Here is a 16027-nt window from a genome sequence, read left to right as displayed (position 1 = left end):
TATCTGAGAGGATAAAGAAAATATTGTAAAAGGGCACATTTGGTAATTAACATAGCACAACAGCTATAAACTAAGAATATCTCAGGCAAATGTAGGTAAATGGACATGGAGAAAAAAATTCAGCATTTTTCAGATTTTCTATTTTCTTCATCATACAATTGCTTCTTGAGTGAATTTACTCATAATAGACCAGACCATCATCACCACTTATATGTTGAAGACATGTGAATATTTACTTAACTAAGATATTCTCCCTTAGGACATATACAATTCAGTATTCTATGTGAATCTCAAACCTACCATGTTCAAATTGAATTTATTAGTATAGCCCTTAAATTGATCACAATTCTGAATCCCTTATGTCAAGGGAATCATGCTAAATATACCTAATTTTCCAAAATAGAAACATTTATACTTTACTTATAGTTAGTATTGGTGAATGCAGAGATATCAGTCTTTGTGTTTAGCTATGGTTGTAAGTTCCTAGGATTAATAAGCAAGGAGTGAAAAAAAGTTTCACAGTGCAAATATCAAACATCCTTTATCAGATGGCTGCCAGGAAAAGAAACACCTCCTAGTTCTTAAATAATATTTGTAAATGATGAGAAACTCATAGTGAAATATGAGGAAAATGAAGAAAAAAAGAAGCTAATCTTAGGTATTGGGGCAATAAAGAGGGGGAAAATGTTACTTTGTTAAGAGATTTCATATTTTGTGTCTTAGTACTGGGCTCAAAGTCAACTCATCAATGAGGAAGATTCAATACACATAGCAGCCTGGTGGTCTGATAGTTTTAACTCATATCAAATTTGAAATACATGAACTACACTTTAGCAATCAGTAGAATCCAGGATATTGTTTTATGAAGCACATTTTGTGTCTATCAAAATTGCTCTAGAAATCATTTAAGCTCTACCAATATAAAATCATATAATATCTACCAATATGAATGTTGGCACCTTCACACAAATACATGTTTATGGATTTAATTCTTATTTTTAAGTTTTTGTTTTCCTTAACTAGGTGATCAGTTCCTCTTAATTACATTTTAAGTCTCTGTGTATTATTAGTCTATTCATTATCTTGGCTCAATATTCTTTCAAACTGACTATTAAATTCAGCATATAGATCTCAGAGAACTCTTCTTTTCTTTTATAAGTATCTACATATTTTTTTTTCTCCTTCTACTCCTTTATTCTCTATTATAATGCCCTCTGAAAGATACATACTCAGAATAAAATGAACAAATTCACCAATTTTTACTAAATGGAAAAGATAAAATAATCTGTTGAGTTAGTATTCTTAGAAATTCTAGACATCTGGTAAATAATAACTTTTAGGTGGTAAATGGAATTCAGTGTGTGGGAATGAGACAGTTAATTATTTTCCCACATCATCTCTTTGTATTGCTATATATCTTGAACCACTTCTTTTATTGATCCAACTGATATCAGGCAACATTGACCTTTAGCACTCTAAGAACATGCTCCCGTATCTTCTTGGTCCTTACTCCATACACAATGGGGTTGAGAAAAGGGGGCACCAAAAGGTACATATTTGCAATAAAAATATGGATGTGTGCAGGCACATTCTTCCCAAAACGGTGAGTGAAAATGGAAAAACCAGCTGTGGAATAGAACACAAGAATAACACAGACATGTGATCCACATGTGCCCAAAGCCTTAAAGCCAGCTTCTCGGGATGGCAGGCTGAACACAGAGCGGAGGATGAAGGCATAGGATACAACAGTGAGAATGGCATCACACGAGCCAATGATAGAAGCCACACTGAGGCTATAACGAGTGGTGGCTCCTGTGTCCACACACGCCAGCTTCACCACAGCCATGAACTCACAGTAGGTGTGGGCAATGATTCGTGTTCTGCAGTAGGGCAGCTGTTTGAGCAGGATGGGATGTGGGGAAAAGAAGGCCACTCCCCGGAGTACCACAGAAGCTCCCATTTTGGCAATGCGAGCATGGGTGAGAATCGTGGTATGGCGCAGTGGATCACAAATGGCCACATAACGGTCAAAGGCCATGGCCAGGAAAAAGCCCGATTCCATCGCAGTAAAGCTATGAATGAAGAACATTTGAGCCAGGCAGGCATCAAAGGCAATGTCATGGGCTCCAAGCCAGAAGAGACAGAGCATGCGGGGCAGCGTGGATGTGGAGAGGACCAGGTCGGTGATGGAGAGCATGCAGAGAAAGAAGAACATAGGCTCATGGAGACTTCGCTCTGCCCTCACCACGGCCAGGATGGTCACATTCCCCACCACAGCCACCACGTACATGGAGCAGAAGGGGATCCCAATCCATACATGCAGGTGCTCTAGTCCTGGGATGCCCATCAGCAAGAAGGTGACAGGAAAGGGACGAGAGGTGTTGAGAGGAGGCATAATGTTATTTCCCTTTGCTGTTTGTCACTACTTCCGAAGATGAAGCTGCTATGACAGATTATCAAACCAGGTGCTCAAAATGTGGAGATTCAGTTCAAGAAGATCCTTATGTTCAAAACAATTCCAATTCATAATCAGGTGTATTTAAATTCACTAGGATCAGAATAATCAAATTTGTAACATCATATAAAATACTGTACTTGAAAATACAGAAGACTAATTCATATGTCATTTCATATTTTCACAGGGGCATATAAGTTTCTGTAACCATTCATTTCCATAAAATAGTCCTTGTCTATTCAATCGTACTTAATTCAACAACTGTTCAGTAAGCAGTTGTGGTGTGACAAAACACACTCCAGGCACTGAGAGTAAAGTAAGGCACAGATCAGATCCTCTCCTGGAGGTTACACTCCATGAGGAAAACATCAGAATATGATAGACAACGAGTGATATGTGTGGGTGATGAGAATGCCATATTCAAGTTGATATCTGAATGACTGAGCTCAAGCCTACAGAGCCTGAGATATTACACATTCTGGGAATGAAAATTGCAAGAAAAACTGTTCTGAAACAGGAAAACAAAGAAACAGACAAAAATGCACATGTTTGGGGAACTTATATGTCAAAGGAGAAAGTAGTAGGAGTTGAAGCACAATTTCTCTACATTAATAGCTTCTTCATATTTTCCCTTTTCTTCTGCCTGTTTTAGAAAAACATCAGATGTATAAATAACTGTCTTGAGAATATTCTAAAATTCTATGCTTTGTTTTCTTTGTTTTTTAAATATTTTATTTATTTTATTCATGAGAGACACAAAGAAAGAGAGAGGCAGAGACACAGGCAAAGGGAGAAGCAGGGTCCATACAGGGAGCCCGATGTGGGACTCAATACCGGGACTCCAGGATCAAGCCCTGTGCCATAGGTGGATGCTAAACCCCTGAGCTACCAAGGGATCCCCTCTGCTTTGTTTTCTTAAGAACTTTCTGCAAAAGATCTAATTTTGCATCGATTGTATGTTGTACATAACCTGACTTGGTATATTTTCATCTATTGCTCACTGTAGTTCTCCTTATCATTTATTACTGTGTTTATTTTTCCTTTCTCCTCCTTCCTATTGGTTCCTGTCTGAAAAGTATGTCTCTCACATAGTTATTCTTTTACAAGTGTCAAATTCAGTTTCAAATATGGTAAGTGCAGTTAATATTTAAACTGTATATTTATGACTAATGATAAGTTAGACTCTACGAAAAAGTATACTTCAGATTCCCCAAGGTGAATAATGCAGAATATTACTCCTCAGAATGTAGAAGTGCCTCCCAAAGCCATTTTGGGTTTTAACTTCTTTGGGTTGCTTCCATAACAGTGGTAACCAGAGACTGTGTTGGGGGGTGCAAGACTTGCAATTTTCCTCTTTAATTTCTCAATCAGTATTTCCCTTCAGTAAGTATAAATGAGCAAGCAGAAACCTTGTGACACTTTCATGGAGTTATTGGGGGGATTCTTGTTTTAGGCAGAAGATTGCACAACCCACACACTATGTGATGTAGGGGGTAGAAGTAAATGATCCCTTCTCCTGATTTGAGAGGAAGAAAGTTACAATCCAGCCACTCAAGCTTTCAGAGTTACTTATTAAATTTGGATAACAAAAACTTGGAGGATTTCATGTAGTAAGAGTGTGACATCACTTGAAATATTTCTAAATAGTAACATGACATGTACATCTTTGGGATTGCTTCTTAAATAAGAATAATGTATTTCATACCTTCCAGATCTCATTTGTCACACTCCATATGTGACTAACATGAAGCATAGTATATGCCACCTTTTTTCCTGTTGTTTTTTTTTCTATCATGTACCCTTTAAATAGAAATATTATATGTTCTTCCAACACATATATTGATAAGGATCACACACACACACACACACACACAGAAACAACATATTTCTTAACCTTAAAGTCATTCACTACCTTCCAATACTCAATGTTTCAGACTTAACACTATAGAGATGGACCCTTCTGGTCCTCCCTCATTTATTCATCCATAAAACCACATTCTGATACATGCAGAGCAGTCATTTACTGGCCTGTTAAATTGGTCAAAAGATGTCCAAAATATCAAGTACTGAATAAAGGATAGTCCTTTATACTTTTCACAGTTCCACAGGAAAAAATGTGCCTCCATGACAGAGAAGCCATGGGGACGTCCCCAGATAAAGGGCTGAGTGAGGAGACAGGGGCTGGGAGGATTAAAGAAGAGAAAGACTCTTAGATTGCTGCAAATTGTTTGGTTGTAGAGAAACCCTCCTTTACTTGTTTTCTGTTCTCCCCCATCTCCTATGGAGGCACTGACACTGAGTAGTACTGCCAGCAACTCTTAAAGAGGAAATCTGTTTTTCCTATGTTTCAAACAGGTCCTCATAAATACAGTGTGTACTCATAAAAAGCATACATGGTTATCCTTTCATAAGCTTACCAGAACCATGAAAACACACTTAAACTCTCCAAATATCCCTAACTGAAGGATTGTTTCCTAGGCTTCAACACTTACTAACCCCATGTTTTCCTCTTGTGAAAAACTCTTGAACGGTATAGATATAGATTTTTGAATTATTTATCTGATGAACAGATTGTAAAGAAGTAATTTGTAAGGCAGTGGATTATCATGAGTGGGAATGAATTCTATAGAAATGATAGCAATGCACTAAGTTTTGCGACTCAGGATAAGTTTCATTTAGTGAGGAATCTGAACAACATATGACATCTGGTCTTGGGAATCTATCTCATCTATATAGGTAATATAGATGAGATAGGTTCATAGATAGACAGTGATATATATATATATATATATATATATATATATATATATATATGGAAAAAATCACAAAGTTCCTTTAGGAAGGGCAATCATGACATAATGAATTTAAATCTTTTGTAGTCTGGGCTCAAAGAGTTCAGATTAGGTAAGATTCTGTGGGTGAAAAATACACACATATATACATACATTGTATAACCTACAGGGAATTTTATAATCCAGTGTTTAGATCACTGGCTTTAACTTATTAGGTGTTCAATATACATGTAGAAAGCATAAATACAATACAGAACATTGGAAAGGAAAACTGCACAGAAGGATATACACATTGGTTTCAAAAAATACTTTTTCTCGAGAAGCATACATGATTTGATCACTATGATGACATCCTCTTGAAAATACCAACCTGTATGTAAATCCAGATGTCACAATGTATCCATATTTTTGTTACCTATACTGTATTCCTTCAGGTAAGTCATGTAATATAAAAATAATTTCAAGAGAGATAATCTTCATTCCTATGATATCCTTAAAAAAGATCTCTGCCTCCTAAAATCTGGCTCTTTAACTATTTCATCCATTGAGAATACAAAATGTTTACTTCCTTAGCTTAAAGATTTATTTCTCCTTCATTGAATCTGTGATTCAGAAAATAAAAAGGTGGTGTTTGGAGGAGTCCTCATGTCCTAAAAAATTTTACTGAGATCACTCAGGCTAGCCTTTTCTCTACCCTTCTCTACACTGATACTATGCTAATTAGCTCATACAAGAAATTGATTCAGAACTAACAAGCAATCCAAAGATGTAGCTTCTATATGTAGCAGCTTCAACGAAATATTCTCAGAGGATAAGCAAGAACAGCATTAAAAAAAATAGCATTTGACACAAACTGGTCCCTATAGAGTCATTGCCAGATGGGAGAATGGTTTGTATACTTGGTAATGATTGACAGGCTACATTAACAGGCCTCGTATTTTGCCTGTGAATATCCTCAGGTGTTAATTCCAGATGTAGCCATCCTTCAATAATACAATACCTTTTAATCTGTCAACCACTTAATGGGACCTGAAATCCTGAAGGAGACTAAAAAGGCCAATAATATATTCTTTACTCCTCTGATTAACTGAATTTAATTCCAACCAAAAACAAGTAATAATGGTTTTATTTCCTTTGGATGTATAACCAAAAGTAGAATTGCTGGATCACATTGTAGTTTTGCTTTGTGTTTTCATTTTTGAGGACCCCATACTGGGTTCCACCATGGCTGTACTAACACTCCCACCAACAGCATATAAGGGTTCTCTACATTATCTCCAACACATATCTCTTGTATTTTTGATACCAGTCATCCTAGGTGTGTGAGGTGATATCTTTCTATGGTTTTGCTTTGCATTTCCTCGAGGAGGAGTGAAGTTCAGCACCTTTTCATATACATGTTGGACATTTTCATGCCTTCTTTTGAGAAATGTCTCTTCAAGTCCTTTGCCCATTTTGTGATGGGGTTATTCGGAGTTTTTTTTGGCTACTAAGTAGTATGAATTCCTCAAATACTTTAGATATTGGGCCCTAACGAACTACCTGGCTTGCAAATCCGTCCTCCTACTCTTTTTGCTTTGTCGAGTGTTTCTTTTGCTGTGCAGAAGCTTTTTAGTTTGATGCAATTCCACTCATATACTTTTGTTTTTGTTGCCTATGCTATGATGTTATATATCTGAAAAATCATTACTTAGACCAATGGCAAGAAGATTTTTCCCAGTGTTTTCGTCAAGGACTTTTATGTTTTCAGGTGTTTCTTTTGAGCCTTCCATTTTGAGTTCTTGTTTGTGAGTGATGTGAGATAAGGATATAATTGCATTCTTCTGCATGTGGATATCCAGTTTTCCCAACACCATTTATTTATTGGAGAGGCTACTGTCTTTCCATTGTTTTAGCATCCTTGTAGAAGACCAGCTGATTATAGATGGATAGATTTACTTCAGGGTTGTGTATTCAGGATTTATGGATCTAGTCCTCTGCTTCCATTCCAGTATCATACTGTTTTGATTACTGTAGCTTTGTAATATATTTTGAAACCAGGACGTGTGATGCCTCCAGCTTTGTTCTTGATCAAGATAGTTTTCACTATTAGAGGTCCTTTGTGGTTCAGTGTAAGTTTAGTGGTTTTTTTTCTATTTCTGTAATAATGCCATTGAGATTTTGATAAGGATCACAATGAATCTATAGACCACTTTGGATAGCACAGAAATTTTAACAATATAAATTCCTCCACTCAATAAATATGATTTATTTCCAATCATCTTTAATTTCCTTCACCAGCGTTTTATAATTTTCAGTGTACCAGTCTATTATGTCTTTGGTCAAGTTTACTCATGTATTTTATTCTGCTGCTGTTTTGAATGGGATTGTTTTCTTAGTTTCTTTTCCAGATAGTTCATTATCTGTATATCAAAACACAACTAGCTTATGTGTATTAATTTGGTACTATGCAACTATATTTATTAGGTCTAACAATTACCATTAATAAATTGAAAAACTTAAAGCTATTCACTGGTAAAACTTAAAACTCTTTACTAATAATAGTAAAACTATCACTAGTAAAAACTAGTAGTGATGGAGTCTGGGATTTACTCTTGTTATGTTCATCTTCAGTTGACTTTCCATCAGATGTGCTAAGCATTGTAGTAGAGAGCTCCAACCCACCTACATTGCCCCATATTATTGTTGTTTGTTCCCCTCAATGCCTAAGTTTTTTAGTGAGAACTCATTTCACATCTTCTAAAAACAGAGATAAATGGCTAATATTACATTATATACTGAAGTCAAAGTATTCAGATATACATATATGCATTTGTTTATGTATATGCAAATCTATCTGTATATATCCACTCAGTATTAATTAATATACATGCTTCCCAACTTGAAAACAAAGGTTTCGTAATCAATTTTGAAATAAGTAATTTTCCAACTATGTAGAGAAAAGAGATGTAGTTATAGGAGCCTTAAGTGTCTGGCCCACAACGAAAGCTCACTACCCCAGGTACGCTACTTCATTAAAAGAGCTTATCTGAATTATAGTTTTGACAACAGAGATCAAGTCTTTTAACAGCATGAAAGACCTATTTGTGTCCACAGAGCATGGTTGAACATGGTGGCTCCTTCCTCATGACAGCTCTCTGTATCCGGTAAAAGAGATCTCTGTTTAAAGTGACACCAGTACAGGCATAGATAATAGTTATGCACAGGGCAGCCCAGGTGGCTAAGTGGTTTAGTGCTGTCTTCAGCCCAGGGACTGATCCTGGAGAACCAGGATCGAGTCCCACGTCAGGCTCCCTGCATGGAGCCTGCTTCTCCCTCTGCCTGTGTCTCTGCCTCTGTGTGTGTGTGTGTGTGTGTCTCATGAATAAATAAAACATCTTAAAAATAGTTATGGACAATGTATACATTCATCTGGTGACTCAGAAATCTAGAGAGCATTGCATAGACAATATGGAGGAGGTAAGCAGTGAAAAGGCAAAATATCCACGAAACATCAAGAAATAAAAGGAGGATTCTACTACATCCTATTGATACAGTAGATTCAAGGAAATGTTCCATTATTTCTTGCTTAAATGATACCAAACTCTTTAACTCTTAACTCTCAATTCCTTCCTAAAGCATTTCCTCTCAAATCCATACACATATTTAAATATTTTAGTGTTTAAAACATTATGTGGATTATTGTGGGAGATACATCTAGACAAGCAGGTTTGTGTATACATATGTGTATGCACATATTTACATTTGAATGTAATCTATACTTACATTTTTACATATGTATAGGTGTGCATATACACACATACTTTCTTCTTTATCTCCCACAATATTCCATATCAAGTTTTGAACCATAATAATATTTAAATGTGTATAGATACCCACAACCATTGTTTCAAGACTCTTCCTTTGCCAAATCCATCTCTCTGCTTGAAACTCCATTATTTTCAAATTACGGAATAACCCTCAAATGCAATCTAAGAACAGGTAAAAGTAATCTGTGGTAATAAAAAAAAAAACAAGAAATAGTTGCTTGGAGGGAAGAGGGACTTAGGAAAATGACTGGAAGTTGGCATGAGGGAACTCTGAGGTACTGAAAATTTTCTGTATCTTATGTTGGGTAATGGTTACTCAGTAGCATACACATGTTAAATCTCAGTGAAAAGAATAATTAAGACTCATCCTTTGATGTACATTTGGGTTGCCAGGGCTGTAAATTATTATGCAAGTCTTATTGCGGACTTATCTGTTTCTTTTTAGTAAATACCAAGTAGTAAAACTGATTTTTGTAGATATGTGTATTTCTTTGCAACAACAACAAAAAATCAAGTAGAAAGAAGGAAGATTAAGACATATTAATATAGGACCTGAACAGGAAAAAACATGGATATAAACTGTTATTTCAAGAACTAAGTTATAAAATATAATAAGGAAAGTCTAAAATATTTCTCTGCTAAAGTTTGTATTCTCTTGATGAGAATTTCACATTTATATATGCATATGAAAGGGAGGTACTCCAAAAAGAACAGACAACTGATTGAGACCCTTTGAGAAAACTGAGTGAGACAGACATAAAAAGAGAGAGAAAGAAGGAAAAAAAGAAAGAATTGAAAGACAAGACCTATGTCAAAGAATAAAGTGGTAAATAATCTGAGTGATGTAGAGAAAAGAAAGTGAGATAAGGAGGTAGCAAAAGGGAGAGATGTCAGCCCTTAGAATAAATTCCTGAGGAAACCTGGAAGAAGAAAAAACAGGAAAAACCAATGAAAGATAATAATGATGGTGCATGAAAACATTTTCTTTTCCTCTTCACAGACCAAACTTATTCTGTATGTGTACTGAAGTTGAACTAATAATTCTGAGATTGGACAAATACTAACAACTTAATACTAAAAAAGTAAGTACGTAAGTGAATAAACAAACTGGTGATGATATCACATGAAGATACAGAGTGTCAAACAGTTGAGCCTCACTCAGAAGAAAGACATCTAGGTGGAAATCCCTAGCCCTCTTGGTTACCATAATCTAAAAGCCAGTAACCTACAGGCTTGCTAGAGAAAGGCAATTTGCCCCCATTTTGCCATCAGTTACCTAATGATTTTCCTACTAAAACGCTGGGTCAGAAAGCAGCTGACATATGAAATATCCTCCATATTCTGAGAGGGATAACCCATTACTGATAATAAGCTATAAAACTTGTCATCTGGGAGGTTTTGCTGAAAGGTTCCATCACCTTTCAAAAAATAGAGGAGAGATGATGAATTACTGAATATTTCAATGACCATGGGGAGCTTGAAGAATGTGGTCCATAAGAAAAAAAAATACTTAAAGTTCATTTGAAGCTGAAAATTACTATGAAATACTAGGCAACAGGAATGACATTCTTCATAGGAGGATAAAGAAGAAAAGGAGGAGATGAAGGAGAAACAGGAGTAATATGTAGTATTAGTGGGAAAAGAGGGAGCTGGTGGAGCAAGATTACTATAATATTGATCAACACAATAGTAACTACTATACTACTTCATCTATAGGTCCTGTCAGGTAACAGAGGATGAAAACATACTTCTGTTTTATTTCTACATCTTAAGAAATCTCCATTTCTCACATTCTGGTGATTTCACTCCTCATGAGCTCATGCTCAAATTTCTCTAAACCTAACCCAAGATCAGTGTTCCCAATTCTCCATCCAGGCAGACTTCTTCCTTCTAGAATTCAGAAAACTCTCTGGCCTTATGTTGCAGGGCCAGTCCAACCCACTCCTGGGAAGGAAGCTGGGGGGGGGGAAAGGAAGCTGGGGGATCAGAAAGATAATGACACTCTGGGGATTGGGAACGTAATGATGCTCTGGGATCAGCCCAAGCACCCAGGAAGGCCTAGTAACCTTTTCTTTAATATCCACCTCTGCTGGAAATGTTGGTGGGAACAAAGATGCAACTCACCTACTCAGATGGCAAATCAGCCCTCAGCTCTATCCAGGTAAGGTTTTCCTCTACAGTTTGGGAACTGGGTGTGACTAAAGGGCTATAATGGGTTATATTTTAGGAGAGAATGAATAGACTAACTTTTCTCACTCCTGCTTTGGTCATTAATTTTTCTATCCATTGCCATGTTATATTTTTCTCTGTATTTAGAGTTTTTCATCAAGAAAAAGAGAATGGGGAGGGGAGCTTAGATTATTGTAAATCTAATATAATTTATATTGAAAGAATTTTGCAGATAATTCAGTCCCATCTTCTATTTCTGGCCCTCTAATAATTTATGATACATCAAAGTGGTTTTCATGATTCTGGAATCCAGTCACCTGGATACCTATTAACTGTAACGTTTTCAGTTCACTGAAAATAAAAAAGGATGAGACAACCAACGACCTATGTCTGTGGAGATGTGGGGTGTTTGAGTGATACAGAAAGGATAAGAAATACAGGAAAATTGTAGGCTATGAAAAGCTTTAGTGTCTGATCCATTTATACATCATCTTAGTCCTCTTTATGATGGAGGAAAGGATACTTAAACCTCCTTTCTGACCTCTTGCCTCTGCTGGAGATCATTTATTAAAACCTTTCTTTCTTGGGGATCCCTGGGTGGCTCAGTGGTTTAGCGCCTGCCTTTGGCCCAGGGTGGGATTCTGGAGTCCTGGGATCGAGTCCCACGTCAGGCTCCTAGCATGGAGTCTGCTTCTCCTTCCTCCTGTGTCTCTGCCTCTCTCTCTCTCTCTCTCTCTCTCTCTCTCTCTCTCTATGCCTAGTAAATAAATAAATTTTTTTTCTTTTCTACTCAGTAACTAAGATTGAGTCAATCCCTTTTATGATAGCATTTATGTTATTTGAAAGATAAGACTCATCAAATCCATGCACTTATTGTTTCCTGTAATAATTGTACTTAACGTAATTCAGATGCACTGGCCTTATCTCATTTTATTCCTACTAACTTACAAAGTCTGTAAAGGAGTAATTGTTACAAAGATTTTGTAAAAATCATATGACATTATTTAACTGCATGGAAATCTGCAAAGTAGTTGGGACATCATCTTATTTTGGCTGTGGTCAAGTTATATACTGGAAGATGGAAGGAAGCTCTTTAGCTCTGGAATTTTCATCTTGTGGTAATTTTTTTCATTTCTATCATCAACAAGTTTTCACTGACTTCTGTGTGTTTTTTTCTTGTCTCCTCCATATTATGCAGCCTGTTTTTGTCTTGACAAAATAACATATTTTCATAAACTGCTATGGAAAATATGTGAACTATGCCAACCACTGATGTACTCTCTATATGATCTCATTTAGTAATGGGGTAAGTAAAGTAATTGTTGTTAATTTACAGATGGGTAAACTGTGGGTGATAAGTAAGGTAACTAGCAGGATTCCATAAAAGGTAAATGTATGTGTGTGGTGAGAGGCTCATCTTTCAGAGTTTCAAAGCTTTGAATTTAACCGCTTGCTGATTTCTAGATAAATACTCCGATATAAAGGCATTATCATCAAGTTACATAGAGCTAAGTACAATATTTATTTTTGCCTTTACAATATCAGCCAGATATTGAACAATTATTTAGGAGATACCTATTTACTTAGATTTTGAGATTTCTTTCTCTCTTAGCTTCTATCATCTGGCAACTCACTTTCATAACTATTGGCAAAGTCTTCCACATATTCCATTAGTTCTTCCACCACATATATCCAAATATAACAAACATCAAAGGAAATTATTTTTCACAATATTTATTGCTTTAGTCAATGTCTTATGACTATTTTGACTATAGTCTGATCATTAGTTTTACTGTTGGAAAACAAGCAAAGAGAACTCGGTGTCTCTCCATTAATTATTTTTCATTAATGTAATAATTATTGTATCAAAAATTCCTTTGATGCTTCCACACATGTACTTTAAGTGACCCTGAGGCAGCTATTTATATGACTATTTTCAAGCGACTGCCCCAATAAAAAACAGAAGAGTTCTATTGCTATACATAAAAGGCTCCATTTCTAGGGTGAATGGATGTTACCAAATCAGAGGAAAATATTTTGTGAGAGTTATTTCAGTCAGCGTGTTGACATGGAAAGACTGGAGTAAAACAAGAACTGGTTTAAATATTAGAGAATAATTAATGCAGTAGATACTACTGGGAAACAAAAAATGAACTGCTTAATTGTGATTTTGGATTCCATTAAAGAGAAATCAGGTCAATTCAATAAAAAAGTATAAACCTAGGGAGATATAAGATTAGCTCATTATACTCAAAGGCGCTTCAGGATTCAAACCACAGCTAATTAACAATAGTATAGTGTATAGAATACACTATCATAGTACAGTGTAAAATTACTGAGAATAAAGTAGTATCCTTATTGTGGAAACCAGAAGATATTCAACTTTACCAAGTAATCCACTGATATTTAACCTGTGGAGAGTGAACATCATGCTCATCCAGCAGTATGGCATCTCTAAATTGGCTAAGTTCTGCTTCTGACTATATCTATCCTAACCTATTTTTAGTTGTTACTCTTCCTAAAATGTCCCTCTGTATTCTTTCACTAATTTTCTAAGACTCTGTAAAAAACATCCTCCATATTCCACTCTCCCTATTCCTTTCAACAAATCCACTTTAAATTTAAGTGAACTTAATTTATTCAGAGAACTGCCCATCCCTGGCTGCCTTTGAAACAGACCACGTTCTTCAAATTTCCTTGAAGGGCCACACTTAATGTCCTGTCAAGCAGTGACTTATTCAATGTCTTTATAATGAACACTGAGTGAATGCAAGATGGCTAAACTACCTCCTACCAATCCCCACATGAGAACCAATGCCACAGATTCAGGGATATATAACCTGCTTCCTTGGACCAGGAGTAATACTGATTGAGGATGAAGGCTTGCATAAACTATGTACTCATCCACATGGGGCAACAGAAATGGGGTTCTTCTATGTCCACAAGATGCCTGGATGGAATCTTCATTTGCAGCAAAACTGGGCTGACATCCACATGTAAATAAAGAAGGAAAGCCTACTGTAGGTGTCTCAAACAGCCCAGCCTAGAGGTCATAGAAAATGCAAAAGATCAGTATTCTCAGACTCATGGTTTCCATTTCCACAAAGAAAGCAGTTTTTAAAAAAATATTTATTCATTTATTCATGAGAGACAGAGAGATTGAGAGAGAGAGGCAGAGACACAGGCAGAGGGAGAAGCAGGCTCCATGCAGGGAGCTCGACGTGGGACTCAATCCCAGTCTCCAGGATCACGCCCTAGGCCGAAGAAGGTGCTAAACCACTGAGCCACCTGGGCTGCCCTCTAGCAGAAGTTTTGTAGGATTGTTTGCTACTGCTGTGTTAGCACAGAACCTCTGAATAATCCAGCCAAACTGTAACCCAAAGCCTAAACTTATTTCTTCAAGGATCAATATGTCTGAATGATAGTGGGGTTTGTGTCCTCTTCACTTCTCACTCCCATTCTCTTTCTGCAGGATTGAGAATTAGTGATGAGAAGAGAGAGCACAAACTTCCATGGCATCCATTAACATGTCATATCTGGACCCCACAACAGTGATGCTAATTGGGATCCCTGGACTAGAGCATGTGCAGTTTTGGATTGGATTTTCCTTCTTTGTAGTATGTGTGGTGGCTTTTCTGGGAAACATCATTTTACTGATCATCATTCCTGCAGAACGCAGCTTGCATCAACCCATGTATATCTTCCTGGCAGTGCTGGCAGCCACTGACATAGGACTCTGTGTAGCTATTGCTCCCAAGATGTTGGCCATCTTCTGGTTTGGCTCCCGTTCCATGGCTTTTGATGCTTGCTTAGCCCAGCTTTTCTTCATCCATTCCTTGCAAGGCATGGAATCTGGCATCCTGTTGGCCATGGCCTTTGACCGCTATGTTGCCATCTGTGATCCACTGAGGCACACATCCATCCTCACTCCTTTCATCTTGGTTACTTTGGTGCTAGTTGTGGCAATTCGGGCAATGGTGCTCGTTGGCATTCTACCTGTTTTAATCAAAAGACTACACTTTTTCCATTCCATTGTGATTGCTCACTCTTACTGTGAGCACATGGCTGTGGTCAAGCTAGCTGCAGAAGATATCCGAGTCAATAAAACATGTGGTCTCCTTGTAGGTTTTACAATACTGGGGTTTGACATGATTTTTATTATTATTTCTTACATTCTTATTTTCCAGGCTGTTTTCCGTCTACATCAAAAGGAGGCTCGGCTCAAAGCATTTAATACATGTACAGCTCACATTTTTGTTTTCCTTGAATTTTATATTCTTGCCTTCTTCTCCTTCTTCAGCCACCGTTTTGGACATGTTGCTCCCCCTACCCACATTCTTCTGTCTACCATCTACCTGCTTGTGCCACCTGCACTCAACCCTATCGTCTATGGTGTAAAAAACAAGGTGATTCGTAAACGTGTGGCACAGATTTTTTTTCTGAATTGTCAATCCCGGCAGTAAACTATTAAGTGGTTATGCTCATGGGCAGAATACTTTTACTTCCCAGGGATGGAGACAGGTTGAACTCTGGGTGTTCATTATTGGGGGCTTTACTTCAATATGCCCAAACATAAAGGCATTTATGAAAAGACTTTTATTTCACAAACTACAGGTAGTTTGTGAAAGATCTATTCAGGTTAAGACTGCTATTATTTCTATTCATTTTAATTCTAATTTCATCTTTATCAATGCACTTCCTTTTTATTTGTTTCATTTGCAATTCTTTTACTTTTTTTAAAAAATATTTTATTTACTCATGAGAGACACACACACCAACACACACACACACACACACAGAGA

The 16027-nt window shown here is 36.8% G+C and overlaps 2 protein-coding genes across 2 annotated transcripts; one reads left to right on the top strand and one right to left on the bottom strand.

Moving 5' to 3' along the window:
- Positions 1-1450: 1450 nt before the first annotated feature.
- LOC129504945 (olfactory receptor 52M1-like) lies at positions 1451-2395 on the bottom strand. The gene has a single exon (XM_055317845.1). It carries the CDS (start codon positions 2393-2395, stop codon positions 1451-1453), a length of 945 nt encoding a protein of 314 aa, XP_055173820.1.
- Positions 2396-14737: 12342 nt separating this feature from the next.
- Positions 14738-15688, top strand: LOC129504941 (olfactory receptor 52A1-like). Its single transcript, XM_055317842.1, has one exon. It carries the CDS (start codon positions 14738-14740, stop codon positions 15686-15688), a length of 951 nt encoding a protein of 316 aa, XP_055173817.1.
- Positions 15689-16027: the final 339 nt, after the last annotated feature.

This window comes from Nyctereutes procyonoides, unplaced genomic scaffold, assembly GCF_905146905.1.
Source record: "Nyctereutes procyonoides isolate TBG_1078 unplaced genomic scaffold, NYPRO_anot_genome, whole genome shotgun sequence".
NCBI classification, from domain to species: domain Eukaryota; kingdom Metazoa; phylum Chordata; class Mammalia; order Carnivora; family Canidae; genus Nyctereutes; species Nyctereutes procyonoides.
The sequence above is the reverse complement of the archived record's forward strand: the minus strand, read 5'-3'. Positions and strand labels throughout refer to the sequence as shown.

Bases quoted from the DNA above. Each gene is read 5' to 3' on its own strand.
- LOC129504945 (XM_055317845.1), bottom strand. From the start codon at position 2,395: ATGCCTCCTCTCAACACCTCTCGTCCCTTTCCTGTCACCTTCTTGCTG.
- LOC129504941 (XM_055317842.1), top strand. From the start codon at position 14,738: ATGGCATCCATTAACATGTCATATCTGGACCCCACAACAGTGATGCTA.